We start from the raw sequence: 16022 nt of genomic DNA, 5'->3' as shown, positions 1-16022 counted from the left end.
AAAAGAAGCTGGAGACTTCACCTAGTGTCTTTTTTTTCTAAACATCTTTATTGAATTATCACTTGTGACATAGGCAAATTTACATTCATATAAATGTAATCACACTATAATTAACATAAACATTTTACTTCACATATACTGCTATATATATCATATAACTTAAGCAACTTTACATAAATTATTCAATTCCTGCCTTTTTTAACAAGAAACATCTTTATTAAACCATCACTTACTACATAGGCAATCATACATTTAAACAAATGAAACTCACCTAGTGTCTTATTCCAATTGTTAGGCAGTAGAGGCATTTTTTGTTGAGAAATTGCCATGCTGTGCAACTATGACCAGTCACGATTAGTTTTTCTCTCTTTTTTTTTCTCTCTCTCTCTCTCACTCACTCCCACTCCCTGGTTGCTGACTGTGTGGATGGCTTTTCTGCACATGCTCAGTACTGAATGAGTCAGTGAACTGTACTTTCAGTTTCCCAATCGGTCACTCCTTCAGCTCAGCAGCAGTAGTATGACAAACAGGTGAAAGTTTCTGTTTTTTAACAAAGCGTTATGGGTGTAACTGAACCACTGAGTCTCAGGCTTGTGTTTTTAATTTTCTAATTTCAACTACTAATCTTTTCTTGCTGAATGTACCTTCATTATTTATACAGATTCCCTCAGAGGCACTTCTGGAGTATGCAGAGTTAGTTGAAGCAGGACTACTTGTTCAAGGTTTAATGTCCCAACAACCCACATCCGCTTTTCTGAGTTTTGGTTTTCAGAAACAAAATAGCAGAACAAGTTTTCAAAATGGATTCTGTACAACAGCCTGAAAGTGACTGCCAGATAATCTCTGAACTTAAGGAGTGTGACATGCCACATTCAGGTACTGTAAACCTTACATTTTGTGACTTAAACATCAGCTGCTGCTTTTTGCAATATGTACACTGATAGATTTTTTTTTATGCTGTTGCATTTGACAGGACTGTTGTTTTATCACAGCTATCCATGGAGATAGGCATTCTTCTTGTTAAAGGGTTGAACAACACATGTTTAATAGCATGGATCTTTAGTTGTTAATGATTGATCTGTTTTGTTGCTACAGAAATAGAATTCATGCTAAACATCTGATTGCTTATGGCTGTGTCAGTAATCAAAGCATAAAGAAATCAGATACACCATAAAGGGAGAATTCGGATTGCTGAATTTCCTGACTGCACTACATTCATTACGTTAAGTAAGGCAAATTGAGCTTGCTCACAGGCTGCTAACACTCAAAGGAACTTGGTACCAGCCTTCTCCTAGAATGGCCTCAGTCTGAATCCCTGCAGTGCCTTGAGTTGGTATGATTATTATGCCTGGTACATCTAAAATGGTCTATACGTTTTCTTTGCAACTTGATATGCAATAAGATGTCCTGTATGTACACACATGGTTTGTTGCTGCTTTAGTATTCAGACTATGCTACCTTGAAGTTTATTCAGCTGCTTGGGGGACATACAGGTTTTTTCCCCTGCAACCTAAGTAAGAACAGCCATCAATAAGACATATGCACTTTCTTCACCAAGTAATTATTAACCTAGCAAGTGGTAATAATACAAAACCACCTATGTTGTGTTTTAGATTAAAAAAGAATGCATTGCTATAGCTAAACTTACTTAGTTACTTATTTATTTAATCAATCTGCTTTTTCACGTTTTTTTTACATGGGTTTGGTGTGCTTATCAACTCTCGCCACCTCTCCCAGTTCAGTGCTACTCTCCTGCCTTCTCCAACAGTCATGCCTTACTGCCACAGGTCTTCTGTCAGTTATTTTAAACTGTTATAGCAAGGTTAAGATTTTTGATTGTTATCAGGGAAGTACAGAAGTTGGTTTTCAAACGTGCACAAGGAGTGGGGAGGTGGGCAGTTTAACATCTGGTTTGTTAACTAATACATAAACTTGTCTGACAGATTAGAAGTAACAGAATTTTGCTAACCTTGATTGATGAATTTCAGTTGTGTATGGCTCACTGTTTACTCATTGTACTGTTATGGACTGTTAGCTTGTATATTACACCTGTAAATAGCTGATTTTTTAATTACTAATAGGTTACTTACTTTTTGCATCAACAGTAATTACTTTTGTTGTACTTGTAAATATTGTAGTATGGCAGTTAAGAAACCCAGAAACAGAAATCCTTTGTTCATTTGCCCAGTATTAAATAATCCTCACACTTGGGATCTGTACTTCGCCTAGTCGAAGGATAAATGGAGCTTATGACATTAGTATGGAATGTAAATGGACTTGCTAGCATACTGAAAAGGAGGGAGATTTTTCAGTGGATAGTTTGTCTCGGACCCCATTTTTTAATGTTACAAGAAGTGTATCTCACCAACACTGAGCATCGGGAGTTGTGAAGAGGGCTGTATAACCAAGACCATTTCTCATGTTAATCTGGAGACAGAAAAAGAGGAGAAACATTATTTTACAGGAGAGATATTATGTTCCAAGCAATTGATATATTGGCTGATGAACAGGGCAGATATATCTTAGCTTCCTCCAGGGATTTCAACATCCTCATTGGCCAAGTTGGTGAGGACATGGGTGTTTTCTCAGGAGGTATTAACCCTCCTTGGTGGAGACTGTAATCTTACACTCTCCCAGGATGAGACTTCATCAGGAGCTCACCTGAGATGCATGTCAAGTGGGGGAAGTTGTTGGGAAAACTCTGGATTACCAGTTAGCACTTAAACTTATAACCAAAAGAAAGGCAGCTGAAGGAGAATCAGGCAGTAAATGGTAAAAAATCCAGCTTTAATCCACTAGGCAAAACCTATAGCAGCGCTAAAGAACAGATACAGAAATGCTTTAAAATCACACTGCATTTTCGTTTCAATAAACTTCCTCAGATGTAAAAAACTTTTCTCAATGTAAAGTGCTCATTATAAACCCTGCCAATTAACTTTTGTCCAATAGGAACAACATTCAAGTTAAAATTAGTAAGACAACTTCCTTTTGCACAACAAACTTTGACCTGGCATGAGTTTGTTCACAAATATAGTAAACTGCAACTTAAAACTATCAATTTCAATTAATCACCAAAGACAACAAATACAGTAGTATTATAAAAATTGGGCAAAAGTTAATTGTCAGGGTTTATAATGAGCACTTTTCATTGAAACGGATACACGGTGTGATTTTAAAGTACTATTGGTACTTTTTGGCAACTGTTTCTCTGTGTATGAATTTAGCACTTAAACTTATTACTCTTATAGATTCCATTTATTTTCTCGAATGTATAAGATTTTTGTTACAAAGCAACACTTCCATTTACTTGAATATATGACAGTTACTTCATTAGTTTTCTTGGACCATACACCTATAAATTTAAGGTTAACAATTCCTTTTTTATCCCTGACTACATATTAGAAGGTTAATCTTACTTTATATGTGTGTGTGTGTGTTGGGGGGGGGCAGGCCTTTGATGATATGCTGAGAAACAAATTTGGTTCCTGGAAAGGTTTGGGTGCTTTCGATACTGCCCCATGCAAGTTGTCCTGCAGAAGCATCTTATAGAGTAATCTGGAGGAATGAACTGGGGACAAATATAGATATGAATGAATGGATGGAGTACATGTCACTTCCTAGATATGCCACTTTGTCTAGGAAGTACAATTTTTTTATTTGCTCTCCACTACCATTGCCCTTAACTGTACAGGCCTGGCACCCCAGACCTTGTCCTCACTAGATCTACCAACTGCTTCACCCCCTTGTATTGCCCAACATCTACAGTAGCTCAGCCAAGTCTCTACCCCATACCCTCTTTAGGCACACCAACCAATGTATCTACCTCAGCCTCAACCAAGGATAGACATGGTAAGCATCCATAGGTTCACCTCCCACCCTAAGATAGTTGTAGGAGTTTACTAGGCTAATGGCCCTATGGTCCTTACAAGCCTAGCCAAGTTCAACCCTTGTTGCCTTAGGGGTCTAGAGATATGGTCTATGTTCAACTGCCCCTATCTAAGAGGGATACATGTGAAACCCCTGGGGTGAATTTGCAGTTTCATCCAATCAGCAAGTCACTCTTAAAAAGGGTTAATGAGAGGATCTGTTTAACCTGCAGTGAAAGTTTATTAAAGGGAAGAGAGAACCTTGGGGAGACATATCTGTCTCTCCAGCAGGTCCTGTTGATGTCAGATGCTAGGTTAAGGTCCCTAGAGCAAGTGAATCGTCTACCATTTGACTTACAAATGTGCAGCATTTCCATTAAGGCAGGATCAGAGGTTGTTCTGTATGCAAGGCACAGATCACCTCTGAGTAGTCTATACAATACAAAGTATAGTGACAGTGATTTCAGTCTGTCCATGTAAGACATGTGCTGAAGACCCTGAATTTTCCTTGTGAGGAATCTTTGGAGTCTCTGCAGTTGCTGCAGGTGCCTGTTTGGTACATACCAAAGGGGAGCACTGCACTCATTATTGACCTGATGAGATGAAGAGTACAGGGGGGGTAATAACCTCTTTTGTTCTGGAAGCTATGCCCTTATGAGGTGAGCAATGTAGAAAGCCTTCCTTACCACTGTGGAGACATGGTGATCAAAAGTAAGGTTGCTGTCAATCTGTGTGCCCAAATCTCTCACCACTGATTTAGAACTTAGGGTGTTGTTATTAATATGGTAATCTGAAGGGACATCACCTTTGCAAGTAATGCATTTTTTTGTATTGAGTTTAAGACCATGACTTTGGCACCAGTCACTGGTTTGCGTTAGTCCTTCTTGTAGAATGGTGACATCATCTTGGGACTCAATGACTGCTCCTAGTTTGTGGTCATCAGCAAACTTTGTCAGTCAACAAACCTTTTGTTTTTGCCTGTACTTCTGTGAAGTAGATTCTAAACAACAGGGGCCCCAGCACCAATACCTTGTGGAACACCACTGGATCTCCCTTTAACAAAACCAAACTGGTAATAGGTCTGCTGGTGGAAGTGAAGTTTAACTGCATTTGTTCTGTTGGTGAGCCAGTTTGCAACCCACCTGAAGTATATGGGTTGACTCCCAGTTTTTAATTTCTCCAAGTCTTTTTGGTTTCTAATACCATGATGGGAATGGACAAAGTACGACAAAAGTTCATGAAATTAGTATTGTTTCAATCTTTGATGTCAGCCAGAAGTGCTCTTCTCAGCACCCGCCGTGTGCCTAGTAATGACCCCTTCTGCAATTCATACGGGGTTACATGTATTGGTAACATATCTAAGTACAATTGTAGATTCTTTTTTATAAGACCTATTGCTCCTACTACTATTGGAACTGTCTGGGTATCTTTCTTCCATATTGCTCTCATTTCTGCCTGCAAATCCTGATATTTTATGACTTTGTATCTCTCTGTACACAAGACACTGTAGTCAGTGGGTGTGGTGCTTTCAGTGAACAATACTACTTCTGCCTTCTTTTCATGGACCACTATATCTGGTTTTCTAGCATCTATCTTTTGAACTGTTGGTAATGGATAATCCCATGTATACTATTTTGCTGTCTAATTATTGTATATTGCTTGTATTTCTGTGGAGCTTTTCTCCCCGGGCCTTTGCTGAAAATGGGCTTCTGGCCTAGTCAGACTTTCCCGGTAAACAAATGTAAATAAATAAATGTAATGTGGACTTCATCATTTTCTATGTTGCTTTGTGGCTCATGTTTCCAGTGTTTTTCAGCCTCTTCAGTACCATAATGTTTGCACAATCCCCAGTACAACAGTCTTGCCACATTGTTATGCCTCTCAGTATACAGTCCTTCTGCCATTAGTATGTCACAACCAGCAATGAGATGTGCAACTGTTATCAATTCTGTTTTACAAAACCTACATTTGTCTGTTTCTTCCACATGTTCAATGGACTTTGTAAACCAATGTATACATAGCCCACTATCTTGTGTTGCTAATATTAACCTTTCGTCTTTCGGTTTAAATTCGCCTCACCTTAACCATTCCTGCATTCATTCCTGATCAACATGAGGTTCTTCCAGATGTTTTCTATACTTGCAACTATATTTATATATTTCCACATTTCTTGCCTTCTCATCTGGTCCTTCACCTTATATTATTTCTTTTGTTTTTTGGCACATTCAGTTGCTGTCTGATTTTTATCTACTTGTGGTTTGATTTCCATTCCTGCTTGACGCCGATATGCTTCTGCTAGATTAAGCAGGGAAGCCATCTTAGATTTATTCTCTTCGTGCTTCAAAACTTTACTAAATTTAGGTCTTGTGGGGTCAGCAGATATGTGTGGAATCCCATGATTGAAGATCAATACATGTAATCAATTTCAAGGAGGCCCATCCCTCCTTCGGAACGGGGAATATATAATCTTGGTATGCACTGATTTTTTATAAATCATTCAGTGAGCATGAAGCATCCTTCTTGTTTTCCTGTCTAATCTATCTAACACATTTTGGGGCCAGTCGATCACTTCAAAACTGTAAGTTAGGACAGGAAGAGCAAATTGGTTTATAGCTTGGATTTTGTTCCTAGATGTCAATGCTGTTTTCCGGCTTAATTTAAGTCTTTTAAGGTATTCCTTACTAAGTTGTATTCACATTTAGTCATGTTTTATTGTTGATCCTTCATCAGTTCCCAAATATTTATGCGCTCTCTTTTGCTCAAGTTCTTTTATGTCACATTTTTGTCCCAGACTGATGTTTTCTTTGTGTTGCCATTTTCCTGCTTTAAAGGTTGCTTTTGCACATTTATGAAGACCAAATCATCATCATCATCATCATCTTCTTTCAGCTGTTCCCATTAGGGGTTGCCACAGCGGATCAACTGTTTCCATTTCTTCCTGTCCTCTGCATCTTGCTCTATCACACCAACCACCTGTATGTCCTCTCTCACAACATCCATAAACCTTATCTTAGGCCTTCCTCTTTTCCTGTTACCTGGCAGCTTCATCCTTAGCATCTTTTTCCCAATATACTCTGCATCCCTCCTCAGCACATGTCCAAACCAACGTAATCTTGCCTCTCTGGCTTTGTCTCCAAACCTTCCAACCTGGGCTGACCCTCTAATATACTTATTCCTAATCCTGTCCACCCTCGTCACACCCAGTGCAAATCTTAACATCTTTAACTCTGCCACATCCAGCTCAAACTCCTGCCTTTTTGTCAATGCCACTGTCTCCAACCCATATAACATAGCTGGTCTCACTACCCTCTTGTAGACCTTCCCTTTCACTCTTACAGGTACTCATCTGTCACAAATCACTCCTGACACTCTTCTCCACCCACTCCATCCTGCCTGGACTCTCTTCTTCACCTCTCTTCCACACTCACCATTACTCTGAACTGTTGATCCCAAGTACTTAAACTCATCCACCTTCACCATCTCTACTCCTTGCATCCTCACCATTCCTCCATCCTCCCTCTCATTCACACACATATATTCTGTCTTAGTCCTGCTGACCTTCATTCCTCTTCTCTCTAGAGCATATCTCCATCTCTCCAGGGTGTCCTCCACCTGTTCCCTACTCTCACTACAGATCACAATGTCATCTGCAAACATCATAGTCCATGGGGACTCCGGTCTGATCTCATCTGTCAACCTGTCCATCACCATTGCAAATAAGAAAGGGCTCAGAGCTGATCCTTGATGTAACCCCACCTCCACCTTAAACGTATCTGTCACTCCCACCGCAGACCTCACCACTGTCAAACTACCCTCATACATATCCTGTACCACTCTTACATACTTCTCTGACACTCCTGACTTCCTCATACAATACCACAACTCCTCTCTAGGCACCCTGTCATATGCTTTCTCTAAGTCTACAAAAACACAATGCAACTCCTTCTGACATTCTCTGTACTTCTCCATCAACACTCTCAGAGCAAACATCACATCTGTAGTGCTCTTTCCAGGCATGAAACCATACTGCTGTTCACTAATCATCACGTCCCTTCTTAACCTAGCTTCCACTACTCTTTCCCATATCTTCATGCTGTGACTGATCAATTTAATTCCTCTGTAGTTACTACAGCTCTGCACATCACCCTTATTCTTAAAAATCGGTACCAAAACACTTTTTCTCCATTCCTCATGCATCCTCTCACTTTCTAAGATTTAATTAAACAATCTGGTTAAAAACTCCATTGCCATTTCACCTAAACACCTCCATGCTTCCACAGGTATGTCATCTGGGCCAACAATCTTTCCATTCTTCATTCTCTTCATAGCTATCCTTACTTCCTCCTTGCTAATCCATTGTACTTCATGATTCATTTATGAAGACCAAATGACATTCTTATATTATCTGAAAAAGTTTTGACAACTTGCAGTTGTGCTTTCAGTTCCTCATCTGATGAGCTATACAGTTTTAAATCATCGACAAAGAGAAGATGCGAAATCTTTACACTTTGTTGTTTTCTAGGAGCCAAATTATAGCCATGGCCTAAGCTGTTAAGTAGACAGCTTAATGGGTTAAGGGCAAGGCAGAATAGCAGCAGTGACAGAGTCATCTTGGAATATCCCCCTTTGAATTTTTATCCCTGGAATAATAATTTGTCCTTTATCATGGCTTAATTGTAAAGTGGTCTGCCACTGTTGCATGTTCACTGTAATGCAGTCGATCAGTGTAGGGTGTATCTTACACATTTTTAAGCACTGTTTTATCCATGAATGTGGGATACTATCAAATGCTTTTTTGTAGTCATTCCATGCCATACTTAAATTCTTCACCTTTTTACAGTTCTCCACTATGACTTTAACAACAAATGATCCTTTGTTCCATATGATTTTCTTTTATTGCCCTTTTGTTCTATTGCCATATTTGAGTTTTCTTCTAAATGACTATAAACTTTGTCAGCATCAATTCCAGTGTATAGTTTATACATCGTTGGAAGGCAAGTTATTGGTTTGGTTTATAATTTTTAGAGTAGTTTGCAGGTTTGCTCTTAAACAGAAGCATTGTTTTTCCTGTTGCTAGCCAGGGTGGTGTCTGTTCGGGATGCACATATAAATAGTTCTTACTCATGGCTAAATTTTCATGCAAAGATGTTAATACTTTTAACCAGAAGTTAGGTACTGCATCTGGGCGTGGGGTTTTCCAGTTAGAGGCTTTTCTTAACTTTGTTTCATCTCTTTGGCTGTTACTTCATCCCATTTCATATCCTGTACCTTTAAATGTCTTATTCCTTCATTTACTTCTTCTATCCATTTAGCATCTTTGTTATGTTCCACAGGAGTTTCATAGATACGTCTCCAAAATATATCTATTTCTTCTTTGTTGATGGTCTTTCAATTCTTTTACCTTGTTTCCCAGTTCACTATAAAACTTTTTGGGGTCATCAATAAATTGCTTATTTTGTACTTTTTCTTTATATTTATCTGCTTATCTTCTACATTTTTCTCCCCGTGCTGAGATTTTTAGTTTGTGATAGTGCATGATAGATTTTGATCTGTTCTAATACTGCTCATTGCTTTTAACTGTCTATCTTTCTAAGTATTTTTGTTGATCTGTTCCCTCTTCTATACTCTTCTAACAGTGATACTTCTTGTCTTAATTGTTTTATAGTTTTCTCTATTCGATACTTCCATGATGGTATCCGATTTCTCCCCTTTCTTTACCTCACTAGCATGTGTTCTTGTGGTAGAACTTTATCAGTTACTAATTTAGCAGCACAGTAATATATCCTGTTTACTTCTGTTATATTGCATGGATCTCTATGGACAGTCCTAATTAGTGTTCATTTGTTTTATCAAACTTCTAACTTTTGGGTTTTACTGACCTTCTGCAGTCTATTTCCTTCATTGATCTTAATATGTCTTATCTCTCTTAAATCAAGCAACTCTTCTCTTGGCTTGTTTTCTTCTAAACTGAGGGCACATTTTTTGTTTTCCATTTCCTGCGGAAATTCCATAGAAAGTTCTATTGGATCTTCTTGTGGCACATTCTCTTCAATTTCATCCTGTGCCATCCATTGCTGTGTCATGTGGGAACTCACTGGCATATCACTCCTCAACATTAACTGCGTCAGAGTTTCCACAGTTTCCTGTTCCTTTCCTTGCTGTCCAGCTTCAAGTGAACGTTTATACTGGTTCCCTGGGGAAGGCTCCAAAATATCTACATATGGCACCTGACCAATTGCTTCCCATTCCACTGATTTCTTCTTAATTGGGAGGTCGATTGCTCTATCCTGTTGTGGTGCATTCTGAATTAGATTTTCTATACTAATTCCTTCACTTTGCAGGTACTCCATAACCTCAGTTTCTATTTATTTAACTTTTCCATTACTAATCTCCTTTTCTACTTTTCCTCTTTATCTTCTTATTTTTTGTATTGTAAAGTTTTCCGTATCTGCATTCCTTTGCCTGTATTTCTCTTCAAACATCTTTAGTGCTGCTCTTTTTGTATTGATTAGTTTTGCTTTCTCTATTGCATAGATATTACATTGTATTAAATGTCTTTTTCTTTCACGTCTGTATTTCTTCTTCAGACGTCTCCTGATCTTCCTGTTTCTCCTTATTTTGGGAACTTGTTCCATCATGCTGCGATGTAACCTGTGTTAGACCTTCTACACCAAATCCTTCATGTCGCACTCCATAACTTCAACTTCTATTTTTTTAACTTCTACTTTACTATCCTTTTTTTCTAGATTCCCTCTTTGTGATTTTTTTTTATTGCAAAATTTTCCATGTCTGGATGCCTTTGCCTGTATTTTTCTTCGAATATCTTTGGGGCTGCCTTTTTTATGTTGATTAATTTGGTTTTCGCGTTTGCATAAATACTGCACCATATCAAGTCTCTCTTTCTTTCCCATGTCCATATTTCTTTTTTATACTTTTAAAAAATATCTAGGTTTTCTTGTTTATAATTTCACACAGATCAAAGTTTCTTGGTCTATATACTGTTTTTTTTTTCACAAATCTGTTGTATTAATGACCACAAATTTTTATTGAGGCTTATGACAGTTTTTCTTGTGGAAGTATTTTTCTTTCCTCTAATTTCTCTCTTAATCTTTTTGTATATTTTGTGTCTGGAAATTCAGGGCTTTTTGCACAATAGTAACAATACATAATTTCTTTCTTATCCTCAACAGTCCACTTCATTGTCTTTATGGCTCTTCTTTGGCCTATCAGTTTTTGTGAGTTTTGTGGACTGCTACTTCCTTCTACAATGGGGGGGGGGGGCAGACATCCTCCCCCTCAGCCTGGCCTGGCCCCATTGTAGAAATGTTTTTATATTTTTGAGGATTCTGCACTGTCATTACTTCCAATCGTGGCACCAGTGCAATATACCAGGATTGGGAACTTTTTTATCCTGGGTCTTGTGCACCCAGCTATCTTTTTTAATGTTTTACCTACTTCTGCCCATGATATATGCTGTATAATTACAGTCTATATATCAGTGTTGTCTTGGTAAAATTTTGTGAAAAGCAGGATCCACCTCATGAAGGTACTCACCAAGACTTGAGGATGACTTCAATTTCACCAATGCCTTTGCTTTGCTGACTTATCACCTCTCCATCTGGACCCCAGCTTTGTGAGTTTTTCAATGATGTCCAAGTGGGGGATTGTGTCAAAGGCCTTGACCAAGTTTAGGTAAGCTGTATGCACAGATTTGCCTTCATAAATGGCTTTGGTGACAGTCTTGAAGAAGTTCTCCAGGTTCAACAGGCATATCCACCTGGGACACAATCAGAGATCCACCTGGGGCACAATCAGGATCTCCCTTTAACAAAACCAAGCTGGGTTGGGTCAAGTGTTTGAAGGTCTCCTATCTCTTTGTTGATAAGGTCCATGATGATTCTCTCCATGGCCTTACAGATAAGGCTGGTTAGGCTAATGGATCTATAGTTCCCAGGGTAAGTGGATGCACCTCCCTTATGCAAGGGATGACGGTAGCTGTTTTCTATTCAGCAGGGACAAAACCAGTGCTTAGGCTGTAGTTGAAAAGAGTACTCACTGGTGTTGCTAACTCCTGTTTTAAACCACTAAGAACGAAGCCTGGGATGTTATCAGGTCTCTTAGTGTCTTAGAAGTTTTCACTGAACCTGTCCGCTAGCAGGTTGGCTATTTCCACAGGTTCAGTATATATGTTGGCTAGTGATGCTAGTCTAGATTCGTAGTTAGCGTTAGAGAACTTTACAAGATGTCTTATTTGCTTGTTCAAACCAAGAAGGGTGTGCTTCCAATTCTGAGATCGTTCCTTTTTGCTCTTAGACAGCAATTTCTTCCTCTTATTATATAACCTGTTTATGGCGGATGTCCATCAGGCGGGCTTGTTCTTTCTTGAGGATCTTGCTTTGGTCCTATCAGGAATGGCTGAGTAAATACAATTGTATAGATGTTTGTACAATGCGTTGGTGTATATCCCAGTATAGGTGTCCTTGCCATCAGTGGGGGCAGGAGCTTTGAAGCTATTAATGCCTGCTCGTAAGAGGCTGTAGTTACCTTTGGTGAAGTTTTTTTAGCCTAATTTCTCCTGAGGAGGGGGTTGATGCTATTGTTACTTTGAAAGAGACTGGTGTATGATCAGACTTCACCAGGGAGGGCTGCACACTTGTGGTGGTGCACCATTTTACCATGTTGGTAAGTAACAAGTCTAGAATGTTTGGGCCTGTTGTGGGGGTGCCAACTATCTGCTCCAAGGCACTGAGTTAACAAAGTCCAAGATCCTTTGGGTGAGTGTGTTTGCATGTATAGTTTACCCAGTCTATGGAAGGGTAGTTAAAGCCACCCATAACCAGGATGTTTGGTTGTATTTTGAGCGACTCAAGTAGATCTAAGTAGGTAGTGTGGATATCATGGTTCATGGAGGGGGGTCTATAGGTGGCAATAAATTTGAGAGGAGTCCTTCCTATAGTTATTTGCACAAGGAGTAACTCTATGGAATCATTCTGTTTAACCAGTCTGGAGGTGTATTTATCTTTGATGAATATTGATACTCCTCCTCCTCAAGTTTTCATATGTTCATTTTGTGGAATGAACATGTGGAAGGCATTATATGCTGAGATGCTCTCTGCATCTTTGAACCAAGTCTCTGTGAGTGCACATATGTCCATATCTTCCAAGATGAAGAGTGCTTCTAGTGAGTACAGTTTCAGATTTAGACTCCATAACCTTAAGGTTGTTTTTTGAGAAGATTTTTACATCAGGAATTATTTTTTGTGACATTGCCTAAAAAAGGCACTATGGGGAGGCAAGGGCCTTAGCCAGTTGCCAAACGCCTAGAGGTGACAGGAGGAGACCATCTTTAGCAAAGCACTGTGATCTAGCAACCATATCATCCCATGCTGACAGGTACAGGATCCCCTTAGAATGGCACCAGAAACTAAGCCAATTATTGAAGTCAATAATTTTTGTCTGTATTGAGGCATTATCCTAGGTGAAGGTAGAATGCTGCTTAAGGCTAGGAACATATCCACCTGGGACACAATCAGAGATCCACCTGGGGCAAAATCAGAGAGCTCAGTCATGTATCTCTTCATATAGTCTAGTGAGGTATGTCTCAAGTCATTCACACCAGTGTGGACTATGCAGAGTTGTAACAGTACCTGTTGTTGACAGACTTGAGTGCATGTGTGATGTGACTGATCCTGGCACCTGACAGACAGCTGACCATGAACTTTTCCTCATCTAACCTGGTGAGTTGGGCATCTGTGTGCTTACAATGGAGTCACCTATGACTAAAATATTTGATTTTGTATTTTGCCTTAAAGGCATGTTTGATGAGACACTGGTGCATTTGTATGTATACTGTGATTTGCTGGGAATGTATTAAATGAAGTGTGTTTATATTTGGGAAGTCTTGGATCTTTAGGTGGGCTTCTAGTGAGGACTGCTGCATATGTAGGTTTAGGTGTTGTACATGTGGATGGTGCAGGAGGTGAAGTGTGTGAGCTAACAACCTGCTTATTATCTGATATACTGATTTGATACTGATTTAAGAGCAAGAAGGCCTAGATTCTAGGTTATTAATATAGATGCATCTCTCACATATTGAATCTGTGTGAATTAGGAGAAGTGGGTTGTCATTGTACATGAGGCAACTGCTACATTGCCTCTGGATGTCCATGTCAATCAGGTTGGCTGGAGAAATGGTGGGAAATTGTCCATTCATGATGCTGGGTGAAATACTTCAGTTAGTAACAGGGAGGGGACTAGAAGGTATGGCTCAGGGATAAGAAAAAGTTCTAAACTGCGAGGGGCTTAATGGGTAAGGCTTGTGGAGGAACCTCAGAGGCTTAGCTGAGTGTCTAACCAGGCAGTGAAGTACAACAGTGAGAAACCTCAGATGGAGCACAAACAGTCGACTAAAGGAAAATTATCTAAGAGTTTGCATCTATAACCACCAATGGTATCCTCCACTGTGTCGTTATGCAGGTGGTGAGCACCATGTAAACCTGAGCTAACGCGGGCAACAAGTAGCAACAAAATTAAACTGATTTCAAATACTCTAACCAGTAATAGCACACTATAGTGGGCCCTGGGCCAACAATCACCACTCAGATAGGTCCTTAGCTACACTCTACTCTCACTAGGGCCTGTTTTGTGCAGGAAAGCTGGCTTACTGCAAAAACTGTAAAAACAGAGTGGGTCCAGCAAATCTGAACCAAGTCTATGCTAGGCTGAAAAGTGCAGGAAAGAGCAAAATTACAGTAAAATACAGTTCAAAAATAACAACACACAGTAAAATACAATGCAAGAAGTGCACATCAAGTAAAAATTATGCTTATTTTTCAGTTGCAAGCAGTGGATGCTTCAGATAACACATGAGATTGCTTGCTTGTTGCTAACCTCTAAATTACCCAAAGGGAAAGCCCTAGACTGAGACTTATTCCAGCAATCCCCTAGTCAGATGGGTCCTTGACTGCACACTTCTGCCATAAGGGTCCAGGGACCTTTTTAATGTAAAATGACTGGTTTGGGTGCTCAAATGATACAAAACAGTTGAGATTCAGCAAGCCTGAATCTAGCCTATGCTATAAAATGTAGAAGTACTAGAAATTCAAAGTACAGAAAGTCACAGCCACAACAGCAAAAAAAAAAAAAAATTGAATAAAGCAGCAATTCAGTAGAATACTCCCACAAGAGTGTAGACCACAAATCTTCCTAGTGTGAAATAACTGGTCTGGAACCCAAGCGCTTAAACAAGAAAAAAGACAATAATCCTTCATTAGCAATTCCCAGCTTAGAAAGGTGTAGCCTACACTCTCCTGCCACAAGAGTCTAGACCACAAACCTTAATGTAAAATAACTGGTTTGGAGCCAAAGTGCTTAAACTAGAACTAAGACACTTTCAGAATAACAGACACAATAAGCCTTCAGTAAGCAATTCCCAGCGTAGAAGGGTGTAGGCTATCCTCTCCTGCCCCAAGAGTTTAGACCACAAATCTTCCTAATGTAAAATAACTGGTTTGGAACCCATATTCTTAAACCAGAACAAAGACACTTAGAACAACATCCTCAATAAGCCTTCACCAGCAAGTCCCAGTTCACAAAGGCAGAGGCCGCCGTCTCCTCCCACAAGAGTGTAGACCACAAACCTTCTTAATGTAAATGCTTATCCCTCCCTACAGCTCCATTAGTCACCTGCGCTGCTAATCAAACCCAGGTCGCTAGAGTCATAGTTAGGGCTGTATCCCTCTACACTACTGGAATGGCACAGGAAATACATATTTTTGGCTGGCAGTACCAGTTCAAATATTTCTATACCCCAGTCAGGTTGCAGGTTAATGTACCTAGGAATGCCACCATTTTGTTGCCACTGTCAAAATGAAGTGATAGGGGACTGGATACACATTTTAGACTGTTCCAATTTAATGGATTTTAAGGTGGTAATAAGAAATATATGTGGGAATATGGGGGCAGAACAAATTGTTTTAAATCCATTCAGTTTTCTATTGGGGGGTCACAAAGGGGCAAATTTAACTAAACAAGAAGCTAATATTATAAATATGGTAATGATCTCTGCTAAAATGCATCACTAGAAACTGGAGAACCATGGAAGCACCAACATATAGGGACTTTTATCAACTGTTGCATAAACAGATGGGTTATGAG

General features: G+C 39.4%; 1 protein-coding gene across 3 annotated transcripts in view; it reads left to right on the top strand.

Annotated features, from left to right (window-relative positions):
- Window positions 1-469: 469 nt before the first annotated feature.
- The window catches only part of LOC122789223, a 361091-nt gene continuing 345538 nt past the window's right edge, over window positions 470-16022 (top strand). For 2 of the 3 annotated variants that reach the window (XM_044056500.1, XM_044056497.1), the window contains exon 1: window positions 538-876. In XM_044056500.1, the coding sequence (XP_043912435.1) occupies window positions 801-876 (76 nt within the window). In that variant the 5' untranslated portion in view covers window positions 538-800. The other variant, XM_044056499.1, reaches the window with a different exon arrangement.

The sequence above is a fragment of the Protopterus annectens genome, chromosome 14.part0 (assembly GCF_019279795.1).
Source record: "Protopterus annectens isolate FY-2018-M chromosome 14.part0, PAN1.0, whole genome shotgun sequence".
Taxonomy (NCBI): domain Eukaryota; kingdom Metazoa; phylum Chordata; order Ceratodontiformes; family Protopteridae; genus Protopterus; species Protopterus annectens.
The sequence above is the reverse complement of the archived record's forward strand: the minus strand, read 5'-3'. Positions and strand labels throughout refer to the sequence as shown.